Here is an 18879-nt window from a genome sequence, read left to right as displayed (position 1 = left end):
TCGATATCAATCGAGAAACTAACATTTCCAAAACTCTGTGCGTATAATCAGTACTTTTGTAGGTCCTTTACAAGAAAGAAAAGTCCAAATGAATCCACTGCCTGCTGCAGCACTGAGGGTTTAGTCCTACTAAGATCCTGGTGTTTGAATCAGTGTCTTTATCCCTCCATTGGTTGGAGGATGTACACCAGGATGTAATTTTTGTTTCTATTTTTATATGAAAAGATTTGTGTTTTTTATTTTATCATTTATTGAATGCACAGAGAAAAGAGGACTTCACTGTGATCAACCTGATACTGATGATCATGTTCACACATTGCTGTCTGTGAGCTGTGTTGCAGGAGGGAACTGTGTGTAATAAACGCCCCATAATCCACCTGGTCATCGTCTGTGGTCTGTAGAAGCGACAGTAGTGTGGAGCTGCATGTCACTGATGACTGTGACACGTCACATAAGGCTTGTTAACCCTGGTTACACGTGTGTGTGTGTGTGTGTGTGTGTGTGTGTGACTGTGTTACTTCCTGTTCTTTGTCTTCCGCAGCTCAACAAACTTGTCCACCTTCCTCTGTCGTGTTTTTGTTGTTTCTGATACAAAACTAAGATAAAATATCTACAATATAACACAAACTTTGTGTGAAGAGACAGAGAGAGATGACGTCTTCCTCCTGTGACCGCTGTCAGTCCATCTACACGTAACATAAAACTCGATCGCGCGGCTACACTACTTTGTACGGTAAAGCTGTGGCTCTCATGGAGCATTCAGGGACGCTTAAAACATTATGAAATCATAACTTCAAAGGCTCAAGTGTTTCGTGTTTTCCTTTGTTGACCTACATCAGCTGCTTCTGTCATTAATGTCTTGTTCTTACAAGCAGCTTTTTAACTGGTTATCAGTAAGATATCACAGTCAGTCACACAAAAAAGAAACTTATAGTCAAACTTTTATGATCAAACTCCACCAGATTATTTTACAGTAGGTCCCAAAATTCTCCTGTGAGAGCAGTTATACGTTCACTGCAACATTTGTAATAATAAAATGCTAAAATAATTAAGATAATTAATCATTAGCAGACACTATAAAAATCTTATAAACTTCAAATCAAATTATTATAATCGAACTCCACCAGATTCTTGTATTATGACTCTTGTATCTCATAAGTTCTCCCTTTCTCTCAAAATTCTGACTGACACAGTGAATATTTATTAACAAGCTCAGTGTTCATCTCTTTTCTCTAACTGGCAGTAATGAGCTGCTGTGAAGCCTGAAACAGACACAGACACAGTGTGCAGCAGCTGATTTATTCAAAGCTGCTGCTGTGCTCTGTAACTTTTATCATCATTTTACTGTTCTGTACTTTACTGTATTTACATGATACATAATATAACGAGTTGCACGTGCAGAGCTGTTCGGTTTGCTGACGATATGATGTCATAAACCTGAGTAGTTTTAGTTACAAATCCAACTCCAGACTCTGTGTATCCAACGTCACTAATCATTGACTAGTCATTAACGTGTCCGTTTACTTTGAATAGACTTCAGATTGTTATTGAAAAAAAAAAATCGGATTAACTTGAAAATATAAATAACTTTTAATATCTTTTCAAAACAAACTTTTTTTTTCACTTGTCACTGTGGTTCTGTTCAGAGCCCGGGAGGTGACATGGATGTGTTTGTTTTCACCTCCTGGGCTCCGTAGTTATGTTTCTAATGATACGTTTAATTTTCGATGCGGACGAAGAGGGAGGAAACCTTTAAAGATAAAAGTGAAAGTAAAGTGTTGAGACTCCATCTTGAGTCGACAGAACAGCAGGACAGCTGCAGTCTGAGTCAGGGTGAGTGTTAACACACATTTTATCTGAATGTCTTTAATAATTTAATGCTAAAATAATTAAGATAATTAATAATTTGCAGACACTATAAAATTATTTTAATCTTCAGATCAAATTAATATAATCGAACTCCACCAGATGACTCTTGTATCTCAATTTCTACCCTTTCTCTCATAATTCTGACTGACAAAGTGAATATTGTGATGTGAATGTGCTATAGGACACAATCAGTGACGTAATGGGCGTATCAATGGAATTTTGTGTGTGTGTGTGCGTGTGTGATTGCGAGCAGGAGGAGGATTGGAAGGTGACAAAAGACAGACGGGGCATTAGGAGAGCATCAGGGTGTCGGTCACAGCCATTTAGGACTGCCGGCGACGAAGGCAGGTGGAGCAGCGGGTTAGTTGTTCCTGTGTTAGGAGGGGAGGGTTGCTGCCTCCTGTAGAAAGTCAGGGCCGGGACTGTAGAGAGTGCAGTATCCGCCACCATAGATATATGTCTATGGCCGCCACTGCTCCTCGTACTTCCTGCTGCCGTGCTTGACACCGGGGCGTCGAACTGGGGGGGAAAGTGGGACTGATTACCAGGGCCCAATGGGGGAAGGGGCCCTCGACAGGCCTGAAATAAAATGTTGTTTTTATTTCGTTTTTTTAAAAAACATTTCTAAGTAATTATTGTCAAAACTAACTTAAAATTGGCAGAATAAATCAGATGAGAGACTTTATTCTGTATAGATAGAAGATAGTGGAGGCTGTCTGAGGCCGCTCTCCCCCCTCACAGTAGAGAATGGTTCAGTCCACCTGCAGCTGCAGGTGCACGAGGATGCGTCTCCAAACAGCTTCTGGAGCGGAGTGGCTGCTGCTCATCAATATGACTTTACCCAAGAAAGCGAAGTCAGGGAGCCTTAAACAAAAGGAAAAGGCAGAAAGGGAAAGAAAGCAAGGAGAGGGAAGACAACTCCTCACACACTTCTTTCAAAAGAAAGGTGAGCACAGTTCACAGCTAACACAGTTTAAGAACAGTTAAAGCTGATAATAATGTCAGCAGCTGTAAAGACTGAAGGCAGTCAGACAGACATGAATCTAGTTTGTCAGTTTGAGCAGCAGCAGGTTCCTCATCCTCATCTCATCCTCATTAAGTGCTGACTCAAAGTTATTATTACAGGTCATCATGTCACGTTGAGGTCGCGGACCTCGCGGTAAAAACAGTTCAAATTTGGAGTGATATTTAGCTCCTTTCCCAGTAAGCTACCATGACATGTTTGGTATCAGTGGATTCATTTCAATTAAAAACTGAGCCCGTGACGGCCTTCAGAAGACAGTCATGTTAATGCCAGATGATCCAACATCACTTGCAGAAGGCTAAAAGAGAGTTATAAAATAAAATAGCCTATGATCCATATTTATTTCACAATGATTTTCATGTATTGAAAACAGTTCTGAAATAAAAAGAGCATATGTATGTATATATATATAATATAGTTGAAATTCAGCCATCACTACAATAGAGTGTTTGGTCAGTAGTTTCTCACCTTCCTGCTTTGCAGTAAGAACAGAGGAGAACATTTCTGCTGCATGCAGACTGTGTGACTCAGTACAGTCAGAGAAACGTTTATATTTTCTGGAAATCAGAGGATTAAATCGCAACAACCATACAGCCTCATATATGTATTTATTCACCCCAGATCCAAAGCCAGCAGCTGTGAGTCTGCAGCTGTGGAGATAAATTAGAGCTGCATGCAGGACTGCAAGAGAGACAGTGAGCAGTAACCACGTAACTGTCATGTTGTTTTTGTCACAAATATGGGAATGATAGTCAAAAATACCATTAAAATGCATAGTTTTATATGAAACCGCATAACATTTTTTGGCCGGCCTACACAAGGGCCCAATTAGATTTCTTTTCATGGGGCCCAAAATCCCTGGCGTGACATTCTGACGTCCGGCTGCACTCTGTCCGTGCTGTCCAGCGAAGCCGCTCCCGGGGAGTTGGACGGCATCTCAAGCTCAGAACCCGGGGGAGAGTCTCGCCGAGCGGGCGAATTAAGTATGGTTTAAATATTGTTATATATATTTCTCTATGTATAATATAGGTTGCTCTGGTTGATAAATTGCAGTGCCTCCTGCGTTGAGGGTGCGAGCGTGCCGTGGTTTGAAACGGTGTGTCTTAAACTAGAATCTAGTCCTGTGTGTAGTGGTTCTTCACTTGAATGAAGCGTATTGGCTGTCCTGTGATGACTGGTTCCTCTAGTCGGTTGTAGCCATCCTCACCTCTATGAATTAGCTTTTATATATTTAACTTGTGATGATTTAATAAAGATCTGTTGTGTGATTATTTAAAGGCTCTGACACTGGCAGTATTTTCCTGCTAAAGGACAAAACCCACATTTATTACAATATTTATTAACAAGCTCAGTGTTCATCTCTTTTCTCTAACTGGCAGTAATGAACAGGAGTAAAGCCTGATGCAGACACAGTGTGCAGCAGCAGAAAATCAAATCACCACTTAAATCTCCCTTTTCTCATGTTTTCCTTTGTTGACCTACATCAGCTGCTTCTGTCATTAATCTCTTGTTCTTATAAGCAGCTTTTTAACTGATTATCAGTCAGATATCACAGTCAGTTACACAAAAAAGAAACGTATAATTAAACTTTTATGATTAAACTCCACCAGATTTTTACAGTAGGTCCCAAAATATTCCAGTGAGAGCAGTAATACATTCACTGCAACATCTTTAATAATTTATTAATGCTAAAATAAACAAAAATAGTTGCAGACCACAGCTTTAACACACATTCTATCTTTATATTACAGTCAGAGTCTCTGAGTCTGTTTTCTCTCTGTGAGCTGAAGAATACAAACATGTTGGATGAACTCAGGAACTTTTTATCTGCTGAGGAATAAACTGCGTCACCGAACAATAACGAAACTAATCAACAGTAAAATTTTGTCCCACTTCTGAAACATGAAGTCGTGTTGAGGACGGAACTAAACAGTGTGGTAACAACAGAGACAGAGTGTCTGCTGGAGTCTCAACAAACTGAGTTTATCTGCTGCTGGTCGACTTTAAGACGAAGCTGTCTGACTGCTCTGTGTGACGTCACACAGGATTCATCTGTCACACACTACATAATTCATGACTGCCGGAACATGAATTATAAAACCAGACATAATACATTTCATCATCTTATTAAACGGTTTTCTTACACTGTGTGATTGTGTTTCACTTCCTGTTCTCTTCAACAAACTTGTGTCCTGATTCTTGTGTCCTGCAGCTCAAAGTCAGTGTCACTGTTTCACCTCTCAGACTGACTTCAGAGGAGAAGATGAGTGATCATGGGGAGGAGGAGGAGAGAGCAGAACCTCCAGTATCCAGCTGTCCGTCTATGAAGAGTGACTGGTCCAACGAGGAACCTCCAGCCTTCAGTACTGAACCTGGACCCTCAGACACAAAGTAAGAACTGGTTCTGACTCATTTCCAGTTGTTCATGTGTTTCTGTTGTAATACAGTTTCTCCCAAAATGCATCTGTCAACTAAAATAAGATTCTTACTGTGTTTTAAGCTTCTCTTTCTGGTCCATTTGAACTATGATGGGGACAAATTTTGCTGGACAATAAATTGTCTCAGAAATTATTGCGATAAACGATAATAATGTCGTTTTGAGACCATTTTTCAACTAATATAATGATAATAAGCATAATAATTTAAGTACACCCTTTCAAAGGTCAATAAACTTTTATTTCTAAAGAATAATTAACATTGGAATGTGAAGAAGACAATGTTTTTTTCAAGTATTTCTTTTTTTGGCCTTTTGGCTGTATTGACAGGACAGGACGGCCCCGGGTTCGAGTCCCCAGGCCGGGACTGGAACCCGCTGCAGTGAGGACAGTCCTCTGTACATGAAGAAGACATTTTAAATATCCAAAATAAATAAACAAAACAACCAAAAACAATAAATAAAATGGACTCTCAGTCTCTGTTAACAAAAAATGCACTTGAAAAAAAGGCTTTCACGCTGTACAGTTGTGGAACTGCCGTTTGTGACACGTATGTTCTCCCAGGCAGTTCGTACTGGCTGTCAAGTGTTTGCAGCATTTGTTGAAATGCCGGCTTTTCGACTGTATTAAAGGGCTGCATCTCTTTAGTGATGTAGTGAACTATGCTGTCTGTGAGTGCGCACCATTTTGCACTGTCCTGTTTGTATTTTGTTTGTCGACTAAACGCCACAGTGATTGTGGACTGTTGGGAAGACGGAGACGGCCCCTCTGTAGCTTTAGTTGTAGTTTTTTTCCCAGCTGGGAGAACTGCATCTGATGAATATGCTGTAGGTGCAGATGCATGTTTGTTGTATTGCTGCTCTTAGTTGCTGTTGTTTTACAACAAATGCAACATACCGGCTCATCCAGGTTAAGTGGTTCACCAACGTCATTTGGTTTGAATCCGAAGTGCTCCCACACTGCAGCTTACGCGTTCGGCATTGAAACCAATTCCATCTTTGTTTTTATTCCATCAAATCTCAACTAGTGTTACCTCTGGCTTGCTGCTCCTCACGGGGCTCTCATGCTGCACTCTGTGTCATGTCAGGGGCCCGCCTCCCCACACAGAGACGAAGAGTGACTGACAGGAGGGTTCATGTGAGAGACACGAGGAAAACAAACAAGCATGCAAATGGAAATTATTGAGGCCGGCAAAATTATCGAGCTAATTTTAATTTCTCGTACGATTAATTGATTTATTGATTATCGTGACAGGTCTAATGGGGACTCATCTTTACACCTTTAATTACTCTTTATGGATGAGAAATTAGGAACAAAGAAATGATTTTTTTTTAATCCAGGATTCATGTGATATAAATGAAAACATTGTTGGTGTTTGCAGAGTTCAGTCCAGCAGACAGAGAGCAGAGTCTCCAGTATCCAGCTGTGTGTCTATGAAGAGTGACTGGTCCAATGAGGAACCTCCAGCCTTCAGTACTGAACCTGGACCCTCAGACACAAAGTAAGAACTGGTTCTGACTCATGTTCAGTCGTTCATGTGTTTTTGTTGTAATACAGTTTCTCCTAAATGCATCTGTCAACTTAATCAAGATTCTTACTGTGTTTTAAGTGAACTGAACTCAGTCCTCTTAAAGAGACTCAGTTGTGTCCTGTTCACACTGTCAGTGTGTTTAAGAGCAGGCTTCTCTTTCTGGTCCATTTGAACTATGATGGGGACGAGGCCTGTCACGATAACACATTTTGCTGGACAATAAATTGTCTCAGAAATTATTGCGATAAACGATAATAATGTCGTTTTGAGACCATTTTTCAGTAATATAATGATAATAAGCATAGTAATTTAAGTACACCCTTTCAAAGGTCAATAAACTTTTATTTCTAAAGAATATTTAACATTGGAATGTGAAGAAGACAATGTTTTTTTCAAGTATTTCTTTTTTTGGCCTTTTGGCTGTATTGACAGGACAGGACGGCCCCGGGTTCGAGTCCCCAGGCCGGGACTGGAACCCGCTGCAGTGAGGACAGTCCTCTGTACATGAAGAAGACATTTTAAATATCCCAAATAAATAAACAAAACAACCAAAAACAATAAATAAAATGGACTCTCAGTCTCTGTTAATAAAAGATGCACTTGAAAAAAAGGCTTTCACGCTGTACAGTTGTGGAACTGCCGTTTGTGACACGTATGTTCTCCCAGGCAGTTCGTACTGGCTGTCAAGTGTTTGCAGTATTTGTTGAAATGCCGGCTTTTCGACGGTATCAAAGGGCTGCATCTCTTTAGTGATGTAGTGAACTACACTGTCTGTGAGTGCGCACCATTTTGCACTGTCCTGTTTGTATTTTGTTTGTCGACTAAACGCCACAGTGATTGTGGACTGTTGGGAAGACGGAGACGGCCCCTCTGTAGCTTTAGTTGTAGTTTTTTTCCCAGCTGGGAAAACTGCATCTGATGAATATGCTGTAGGTGCAGATGCATGTTTGTTGTATTGCTGCTCTTAGTTGCTGTTGTTTTACAACAAATGCAACATACCGGCTCATCCAGGTTAAGTGCTTCACCAACGTCATTTGGTTTGAATCTGAAGTGCTCCCACACTGCAGCTTACGCGTTCAGCATTGAAACCAATTCCATCTTTGTTTTTATTCCGTCAAATCTCAACTAGTGTTACCTCTGGCTTGCTGCTCCTCACGGGGCTCTCATGCTGCACTCTGTGTCATGTCAGGGGCCCCGCCTCCCCACACAGAGACGAAGAGTGACTGACAAGAGGGTTCATGTGAGAGACACGAGGAAAACAAACAAGCATGCAAATGGAAATTATTGAGGCCGGCAAAATTATCGAGCTAATTTTAATTTATCGTACGATTAATTGATTTATTGATTATCGTGACAGGTCTAATGGGGACTCATCTTTACACCTTTAATTACTCTTTATGAATGAGAAATTAGGAACAAAGAAATGATTTTTTTTAAAATCCAGGATTCATGTGATATAAATGAAAACATTGTTGGTGTTTGCAGAGTTCAGTCCAGCAGACAGAGAGCAGAACCTCCAGTATCCAGCTGTGTGTCTATGAAGAGTGACCGGTCCAATGAGGAACCTCCATCCTTCAGTACTGAACCTGGACCCTCAGACACAAAGTAAGAACTGGTTCTGACTCATTTCCTGTTGTCTCTGTCAGTCACATGTTTTGTCTTTTTCTGTTGATTTTGAGTATCACAACATTTCTTTTAAAATGTAACTGCCACATAAACATTGATTAAACATTGTGATAAGGTCACTGAAATTATTTGACCCTTCTGACTCTCTTTTGTTTATTTAGAGCTGTTTAAAGGGTTTGTCATTTTTCTTATCCAGGATTCATGTGATATAAATGAAAAACATTGTTGGTGTTTGCAGAGTTCAGTCCAGCAGACAGAGAGCAGAACCTCCAGGATCCATCTGTCTGTCTATGAAGAGTGACTGGTCCAACGAGGAACCTCCTACCTTCAGTACTGAACCTGGACCATCTGACACAAAGTAAGAACTGGTTCTGACTCATTTCCAGTTGTTCATGTGTTTTTGTTGTAATACAGTTTCTCCCAAAATGCATCTGTCAACTTAATCAAGATTCTTACTGTGTTTTAAGTGAACTGAACTCAGTCCACTTAAAGAGACTCAGTTCTGTCCTGTTCCCATTCTCACTTTGTTTAAGAGCAGGTTTCTCTTTCTGGTCCACTTCAACTCTGATAGGGACTCATTTTTACACCTTTAATTATTGAACTCTTTATGGATGAGAAATTGGGAACAAATAAATAATTTGTCCCATATAAAACAGTTATTTATTAGTGGCATCATTAAAAAACATTAAAATATTGAGGGAATTAGTAGTTAAATTTATAATATACAACAAATGAAAAGTTATTCAGAATTCTGAAAGATTCAGTGTCTCAGGTGTTTCAAGTCTTTGGATTTAAATCTTTGTGTCCTGTCTTCTCTGCTCCTTCACAGAGAGACGAAGAGGAGTCATGTTTCTGTGAAGAAGCAGCCCACCTGCTGTGTTTGGTGTCAGGACGTCCTGAAAGATCCGGTCTCTACCAGCTGTGGACACTGGTTCTGCAGACGCTGCATCACATCATACTGGGACCAGTCTGCTTCACCAGGAGACTCCTCCTGTCCCCAGTGTGGAGGTAAGATCCAGAACAAGAGCTGGACTGCAGACAGCCAGTCTGACCAGCACTGTACAGAGTAAGACTACATCTGTCTGCTGATTTCATCATGTCTGAAAACACTGTTGATTTAATAAAGTGACATTTGTTTGTGTTGCACTGCACAGACAATTAAGATCTTTATAAATGTCAAAACATCTAAAGACCATCTGAAATACAATAACATGTTTTTTTCTGCTCTGTTCTGCACCACGTCTCATCACAACCGTAAATACATTTAGATCTGATATGTTGATGATGATGGAGAAATGTTTAACTGTGTAAAGCAGCAACATCACAGTTCTGTCAGACAGTCACTGTCTTTTTTTTACCTGGTTAAATAAAGGATATTGATTGATTGATTGATATACTTTTATATTGATCGTTTTTATATTGAAAATAAAATAATAATCATAATTTTTTTATTTTGTCTCTTTCAGTGAATGTTGGTCTTCAGGAGGTTTTAGATGAACATAAGATCAGTCTGAGGAGGAGATGTGAACGTGTGACTGAAGGAAGTGATGAAACAGGAAGTGATGAAACAGGAAGTGGAACCCTCCTCAGCAGGATCTACACTGAGCTCTACATCACAGAGGGACAGAGTGAAGAGGTTAATACCCAACATGAGGTGAGGCAGCTTGAGACAGCTTCCAAGAAGAAGACCTTCAGTGAAACTCCAATCAGGTGCTGCGACATCTTTAAAGCCTCACCTGACCAACAGAGATGCATCAGAGTGGTTCTGACCAACGGCGTCGCTGGAGTTGGAAAAACCTTCTCGGTGCAGAAGTTCACTCTGGACTGGGCAGAGGGCTCCGAAAACCAAGATGTCAGTCTGCTGGTTCTGCTGTCGTTCAGGGAGCTGAACCTGATCAGAGATGAGCAGTACAGTCTTCTCAGGCTGCTCCATGTTTTCCATCCAACATTACAGAAGGTGACAGCAGAGAAGCTCGCTGTCTGTAAACTTCTCTTCATCTTTGACGGCCTGGATGAAAGCAGACTTTCACTGGAATTCAACAACCATGAGGTCGTGTCTGATGTCACACAGAAGTCATCAGTCAGCGTGCTGCTGACAAACCTCATCCAGGGGAGGCTGCTTCCCCCGGCTCTCGTCTGGATCACTTCCCGACCTGCAGCGGCCAATCAGATCCCTCCTTCATGTGTGGACAGGGTAACAGAAGTACGAGGCTTCACTGACGTCCAGAAGGAGGAGTACTTCAGGAGGAGGTTCAGTGATGAAGATCTGTCCAGCAGAATCATCTCACACATCAAGACCTCCAGGAGCCTCCACATCATGTGTCTGATCCCAGTCTTCTGCTGGATCACTGCTACAGTTCTGGACCACATGTTGACTACAGACCAGAGAGGAGAGCTGCCCAAGACCCTGACTGACATGTACTCACACTTCCTGCTGGTTCAGACAAACAGGAAGAAGCAGAAGTACCATGAGGGACGTGAAACGAGTCCACAGGAGCTGACGGAGGCTGACAGGGAAGTTCTTCTGAAGCTGGGGAGGCTGGCGTTTGAACATCTGGAGACAGGAAACATCATGTTCTACCAAGAAGACCTGGAGCGCTGTGGTCTTAATGTCACAGAGGCCTCGGTGTACTCAGGAGTTTGTACAGAGATCTTCAGAAGAGAGAGTGTGATCTTCCAGAAAACAGTCTACTGCTTTGTTCATCTGAGCGTTCAGGAGTTTCTGGCTGCAGTCTACATGTTCCACTGTTACAACAACAGGAACACAGAGGTGGTGAAGGACTTCATGAGAGAAAGGTGGGAGTATGGAAGCAGTGGCCCATCCCTGGAAGTCTTCCTCAGACATGCCATGCAGAAATCCCTGGACAGTAAAAATGGCCACCTGGACCTGTTTGTTCGCTTCCTTCATGGCCTCTCTCTGAAGTCCAACCAGAGTCTCTTAGCAGGCCTGCTGGGTCAGACAGACAACAGTCCAGAAATCATCCAGAGAGCCATCAACAACCTGAAGGAGATGAACAGAGATGAAATCTCTCCTGACAGAAGCATCAACATCTTCCACTGTCTGACGGAGATGAACGACCACTCAGTCCATCAGGAGATCCAAGAGTTCCTGAAGTCAGAGAACAGATCAGAGAAGAAACTCTCTGAGATCCACTGCTCAGCTCTGGCCTACATGCTGCAGATGTCAGAGGAGGTTCTGGATGAGTTGGACCTGATGAAGTACAACACTTCTGTACAGGGACGACAGAGACTGATTCCAGCTGTGAGGAACTGTAGAAAGGCTGTGTAAGTCCAGATGTGTTAAACATTATGAAGTGAGGTAAAGCTGAAGCCTTCAGTATTAAAGATCAACACTTTACACACATGAATAATATAAAAGCTCAACACTATACACGTTTACCAAAACAAGTATTAAACCTGCTGATTGAATAAATGATCATCACCAAGCTCAGAGTAGAAATGACATGAAGTCGTCTTGTTTCCAAAACATTCAACTCAATTATGACCCATAAAATGATAATAACACAATGTTTAGTTGTAATTCTTGTGTTTGTGCAGTGGGAGGCATTAAATGAATGAAATGGGAGATGAAAAGCAGATGGAGCCACAGAATAAAATGCATCAAAGAGTGAGAAAATACACACAAACACATAAGTGAGGTAAATACATACGAGTGCAGTTCCAACCTACAGTGACTTCACAGTTCACTGATCATCATGTGAACATGAAGCTGAACCAATATAAATCACAGCAGCCTGTAAACTAACCAGGGATGCACCATAACTTTTTTAAAAAACAATACTGATAACCGATAACACACACACACACATACATATATATGATCGTGACCTAAGACATTAATACTATGAAAAAACCCCAAAACACTTTTGACTCTTTAAGTGGAGATATTCATTTTTTCCAATAAAAAACTATTGGCAAGCCTCTCAAAAAAAACAAAAAACAACATGCACCATCTCCTTCTTAATATTCCACTGCTGTAGCATAGCTTCAGAAGTCTGGTGAATCATTGTACCTGTGTGAGCCGGGCAGCTCCTGGGACTGCAACACCGCTCTGTATAGTTGAAAGTCTGTATCTAACCACTGCACGGTCAGAATCATCATGCTTACAGGGCTGACATCACAAGTCCATATATCCATGGTGAATCTCATGTCTTTCACGTTGTTATCAAAGTGTGGATACATTTGGTGGTCGCATCATACTTAGCTGGAAGGCACACATCAGAAAAGTAGCGGTGGCTCAGCAGTGTAAACTGCGGCTCCGAGTGATTAACCAGGCGAGAAAAGCCTCTGTCCTCAACGAGGGTGAAGCGCTGGTCATCAAGTGCCATCATTTCCATGATTAAGTCTTCAATAGCCTTAGCCCGTGGATCATTTCTGGCAAATTTCTTGGATTTTTCGAAAGCCTCACTGATGTGTGTAAGTCCCGGTGGCTTCTTTGCGGCTGGCTTTAAGTTGCTAGCGTCTTTAGCAGCCCGGGCGTCCTCATATGCTATCAAAACTCTGTCGAAGCGATGGCTATGTTTCAGGTGACTCATCAGGTTTGACGTATTGAAGCTCGTGCTACTTTTACCTCCTTGTGGAACTTGCTTGGAACATTTGTTACAAATAACAAGCGACTTGTCTTCTTCAGAAACTTTGAAAAAGTCCCACACAATCGACGCCATGTGCCACGCTGTGCTGCATTCACGGTGTGACAGAAATTCCCTGTTCCCACGTTTAGTCTTTCTTTCAGCCTTTTTAAGTTCATGTTTCTATTGTTTATGTGTAACATGTGGAAAAATACTGTGGATATCAATTCAAGTCAGCAACTACCAAAATTATGACCGAGTTAACAAGTTCTTTTCTGACATGAGGGGGTGTTCTTGAATTTTCCCTGTCAGAGAGTTTTTCTGATTATGCCAACATGACTTGAACGCAGCATTCACTGCAGGCCATTCAGGTCTCATAGTGGGAGCGGGGCATTGCCGTGCTGAGAAAATCATATATGTTATCGGGGCTATTCGTCATGATATCGGACTTATCGGAATGATGTAATAATTTCCTGCTATCGGCCCGATAATTATCGTGCACCCCTAAAACATCTGACACGTTAACGTCTCACTTATTTCAACACTTTTGTCCTAAACTGTCATTTCTGCTTCATTATTTCCCTCAAGGACACTTCAACATGTATTTCTGTTTATTTATATGGCACTTTAAAAGCACTCACATCAGTTTGTTGGACACAAATAAAACAGCACAACAATGAAAGAGTCACAAGAAAAGTATTACAGCGACAATTACAAATATAAATATAAAGACAGCAGAATGAAGAAAACGGACAAACACAAACATGTCAAACCAAAATAAAACAATGAATTTTATACAGGTGTGTTTTGAGGGGGATTTAAAATGGGCCACTGATTCAGCCCAGCTGATCTCCTCAGGCAGGTCAAAGTCTGGAGGCTCATGTGGAGCCGAGGAGCTCAAGTTTCAAACTACAAACCTTGTGATCGCTGACTGAGCAGCTCAGGCCGAACAGCTGACCAGCTGAGCTACAGCTGCTCATGTTCATGTGCTTTGTGATGCAAAATGTAAAGAGTCTGTTTTCATAGTAAAGAGTCAGATTTGATCTGATTTAAATGTTTTATTATCTGTATTCACAGACTGACTTTCTGTGGACTCTCAGAGACTCTCTGTGAAGTCGTCGCCTCAGCTCTGAAGTCCAACCCCTCACATCTGACACATCTGGACCTGAGTCACAACGACCTGAATGATTCTGCAGTGAAGCATCTGTGTTCTGGACTGGAGAGTCCAAACTGTCGACTGGAGACTCTGAAGTCAGTTCATGTGTTTTTTCTCTGTGTTTATTAAATTTAAATCTACAACAGAAAATGTTAATTTCCGTCAGTTCACACACACACACACACACACACACACACACACACACACACACACAGCTCAGTCTGATCAGTGATGAAGATGATGGAGGATGAAGCTCTCAGTCAGTCAGCTGTGTGTTGATGGAGATGACAGTGGTGATGAAGATCTGTGCTTTGATTACAGCTTTCTATGTGTGTGAGACAGAGCTGCTCGTTTGTGTTGAAGGTGAATCGATGGTGGAGAACTTTTCTGTTTGCAGGTTGAAGTCTGTCGTGTGATTAAAATGACGTCCCAGGCTGCTTAGAGTCCGTACATCCAACAACAATTCCCACAATTCCTTGGGAACAATCCCATAATTCCTCTGCAGTTTCCTTCAGGTCATTTCCTCAGCGAGTAGGAATGAGATGGATCGGTGCTGGGACTGTAAAATGATTCTTTAGAACAGGGGTTCTCAACCTTTTGCAAGCTGGGCCCCCCCAAAGCTGGTTCATTGCAGTTGCCCCCCATCCCCGGTACACTACCTTGCATAGATAGATAGATAGATAGATAGATAGCCAGCCTAGGCTAGGCTAATATTATTATCATTATTATTATTATTATTATTATTATTATTATTATTATGAGTAGTATTAGGCCTATTATCATTACTAGGCTATTGCTATATACTTATATGAGGTGACATGCTTTATTATTATTATTATTATTATTATTATTGTTATTATTACTAGGCCTAATAGCATATCATCTGCATTTTTTTACAGAAGCCTGCAGGTAGGCGATGTTAATGTGAGACCTGAGCCTGCTTTGCCTTGCAAAGATCATCAATTCTTGGCTCAATGTGTGATAAACTTAGCCTCAAATCATCCTCGATTTGTGCATGGTTGCGGTATTTCGTTTTGAGTGCAGTCATTTTTGAGAATCCTGCCTCACACAAATATGTCGATGCGAAAGGGAGGAGAATCTTCAAGGCGACGTCACAGAGTTGTGGGTATTCCTGCATCAACGCTGCCCAGAATGACGAAAGCGGGCAGGAGGTGAAGAGTTCCTTCAGCCTACTGTCACTCTTCAGCTCAATAAGCTGTTCCTGCATATCAACTGACAGCTCGTTTGCTGCGCACACAAATGGGTCTCGAACCCACGCAAAAGAGCGATAATCCTCTTTAAAGTACGTCGCAAACTGTGTTCTCATTGCTGACAGGTGCTCAGACGCTGATCGAAATAGAGAGGAGAAATCGTGTGACGTGCCTGCATCAGTGATGAAGTCTGCAAGGCTGGGGAACATGTCGCAGTTCCCTCGACTTATGCGGCCGTGCCAGAGGTCAAGTTTTTGAGTGAAGGCGTCCACTTTGTCTGCCAGGAGCAAAATATGAGTTTCACGGCCTTGCAAAGACAGATTGAGGCCATTCAAGCGGTCAAATATATCGACCAAATAGGACAGAGACGCAAGCCACATAGTGTCATCCAGATGCTTCGCCAGATCTGATTTGATTTCTGTCAAAAACAACTTCACCTCCTCTCGCAGCTCATACAACCGCTGTAACACCCGCCCCCTGGAGAGCCAGCAAACTTCAGTGTGCAGAAGCAGCTGTTCGTGCCCTGACCCCATCTCCTGGCAGAGGAGTCCAAACAAGCGAGAGTTTAGCGGCCGTGATTTGATGACATTTATGATTTTCACGGATTGATTCAGCACGGAGTCAAAGAGAACCGGCATGTTTTTAGCAGCTAGTGCTTCGCGATGGACCATGCAATGTGTCCATTTCACAAGTGGAGCTACTTGCTGAACGTGAGCAGCTAGGCCACGCTCACGGCCGGTCATTGCCCGCGCACCATCCGTGCATAGGCCGACGCATCGGTCCCAAGCCAAACCATTTTCACGGAGAAACATATCAAGGACATTGAAGATGGCTTCTCCAGTAGTGTGCGACTGAAGAGGCCGGCAAAAGAGGACATCCTCCTCAATCGCCTTGTCCCGCAGATACCTGACATACACGAGGAGCTGTGCCTGCCCAGCAATATCAGTGGATTCGTCCAGCTGCAGCGCGTAGTAAGGACTCTTTTTAATGAACTCTATCAGTTGCTCTCTGATATCATTAGACATGTCTGAAATTCTCTTAGCGACTGTGTCATTGGACAGTGGTACTGCACTGAGTTTGGCTGCTGCACTATCTCCTATCATTATTCTGCACGTCTTGCGCGGCCGGCTAAATGAGAGTCTCGGCAATTGTATGTGGTTTACCCAGCTGACCTATTCTTTTGGCCACTACATACGACGCCTCCAAACACTGTTTAGACACAGTGCTGTGCACTGACATGGTTGCCTGTTGCTGATGGAGGCCATCAAGCTTTCTTTTAAAATATTCAGCCGGTTTATCTTTAATGCCAGCATGCTTTGTTTCGAGGTGCCTTTTTAGTTTGCAGGGCTTCATGCTGTCGTTTGCCAGCACCTCTGCACACACGACACACTGAGGTCTCAGATCAGCCGTGACTGTGAACCCAAACTGCAGGTATGATTCATCGTACCTTCGAAGCTTTTTTGCAGCTGGTGGTGTGTCGGTTGCCTTGTTGGTCCTCACTAGTAATCTCTCCATTTCTGTTTGATTTTGAAATAATTTGAATGTGGATTAGTTGTGTGTTCAATAAAGTTATGCTATGATGTAACGATGTATGCGTGTGTTTGGCTATGTTGAGAGACTAGTATCGGGGTAATCAGTCTGGACTTAGGCACGATCTTTAATAAAAACGAACAAAATAACAGGCAGGCAATGCAGATTTTATTTTAAGACTTAATGACAGTAGTGTGTGTGTGTGTGTCTTAGTCGCGTGGGTGTTGCAACACGGTGAAAAAGGTTAGCTAAATGCACTGCCTAGCTAGCAGTTAAAAAACTAATGGCTAGGGCTGAGATGGAATAATCTTTAAAAAGACAGTGGGATTAGTCTTTAAAAAGACTGTTTGGGTGTTTAAGTATAGACCTAAATAAATCGAGATTGACGACAGATAGACTAGTGAGAGCTGGCACAAGCGAACTTGGCAAGAGACTAGACTAGAGTGAATGGAGCTGCGTGAGTCAAATGCAGTGATTTATTTTTGTGTGAGAGTGAGTGAAGAAACTTTTTAATTTACACCCATTCTGTAAGCCACGGCGGGAACGGCGGCGGCCAAACGCATGCGCGATTCATTTGCATCCTGGACGCAGAGTGGCGTGTGTCTCCTCTCTGCTCTGACTGCAGGCTGACTGCTGCGCGAGGTACTGAGAGACTGACCGCCTGTCAGTGCTATTGGACGGGGGAGGGACTCACGGCAGCACCCGCTGCTCGTTGAGCACAGTGACTGCAGATTGATACGTGCTTTCAAGTCAGCGTCTCCAAACACCACAAAAGTCTCCAATAACACCAGTTAAAGTCGCTAGATTCATCGCTAGTCACTTTTGACAAAACATTTCGACACGGGGGGAGGGCGGATTTTCCTGATTTTTTTTTATTTTTCCAGATTTTTTTTTTTCCTCCCGTCCTGTTGCCTACTCGCGCCCCCCCGGGGGAGTGTCCCCACCGGTTAAGAACCACTGCTTTAGAGTAACTGTGGTCAGTTGTGCACCAGAGGCAGGTTCAGAGTTCACCTGGCTCTTATGCTCACTGTGCCTGCAGCGTACAGAAGCAGGATGTTGGATTCACTTCTGTTTGCAAATCCACTCAACTGGTTTTCTTTAAGAGCTGTTGGCTGGGATATTTGTAGAAAGAAGCTCAGTGGTACGACATGTTGTCTGAACACATCTGGAGCTCAAAGTGTTCACAGCTGTTCCTAACAGCTAAAGGTGGAGTGAAGAGCTGCTGGAGACACAACAATGGTTTAAATATGGAGAAGACGTGTCACATGTTCAGACAGTCTCTGCTGAAGACGTTCATAGTGTTTCACTCAGAGAAGTTCAAACCCCGCCTCCTTTCTCACCTCCACTCAGGTGACCAATCACACAGTGAGGTGTGTGTTAATGTTGGATTGTTGGTTTTAAAGTGACAGACACTGTTGGACACAGACCGTCCTAATGTGACATCAGAAAGGTGTGGCCCCACTCACATTTAAATCTGTCAATAGAAAGTGTTGAATCTTTGAAAAAGGAGCTTTGATGATGTTAAAGCCCCTGTACGGAGTTTTTAACTGGATATAAAGAAGTCTCTGGTTTCTGCTTATGTGTCTCTGTTACCTACAACAGCAAATAAGCCCATCAGCGTGAAGATACGCATTTTCTAAGTAGTCTAATTCTATACCTCTGAAAGGCCTTGGTCGGGTCGGACCACTGACGAAACGATTTACGGCAGTCAGACCGGAACTGACGACATTCAGGATACGGCATAGCTGTTTTGTTGCTACGCTAGCCAGTGCTAACCGAGCTAAAACTTTTGTCATGGCTGATAATAAGACAAAGAAAAGAAAAATAATTCGAACCGAAGACCAACGAAAGGCCAAGAGGGAATCCGATCAAGCTAGGGCTAAACACGGATAAACATTGGCGATTCCT

At 42.4% G+C, this 18879-nt stretch overlaps 2 protein-coding genes across 2 annotated transcripts in view; one reads left to right on the top strand and one right to left on the bottom strand.

The window, feature by feature from the left end:
• pcbp4 (poly(rC) binding protein 4) overlaps positions 1-18879 on the bottom strand; it is a 488978-nt gene that overhangs the window by 291089 nt on the left and 179010 nt on the right. The gene's annotated exons all lie outside the window — the stretch shown is intronic.
• LOC115582688 (NLR family CARD domain-containing protein 3-like) overlaps positions 1-18879 on the top strand; it is a 48916-nt gene that overhangs the window by 735 nt on the left and 29302 nt on the right. The window contains exons 2-4 of the mRNA XM_030418802.1: positions 5138-5284; positions 9315-9493; positions 11278-11281. Coding sequence (XP_030274662.1) covers positions 5157-5284; positions 9315-9493; positions 11278-11281 — 311 coding nt within the window. The 5' untranslated portion in view covers positions 5138-5156. The remainder of the gene's footprint in view (positions 1-5137; positions 5285-9314; positions 9494-11277; positions 11282-18879) is intronic.

This window comes from Sparus aurata, chromosome 6 (genome assembly GCF_900880675.1).
Source record: "Sparus aurata chromosome 6, fSpaAur1.1, whole genome shotgun sequence".
NCBI classification, from domain to species: Eukaryota; Metazoa; Chordata; class Actinopteri; order Spariformes; family Sparidae; genus Sparus; species Sparus aurata.
The sequence above is the reverse complement of the archived record's forward strand: the minus strand, read 5'-3'. Positions and strand labels throughout refer to the sequence as shown.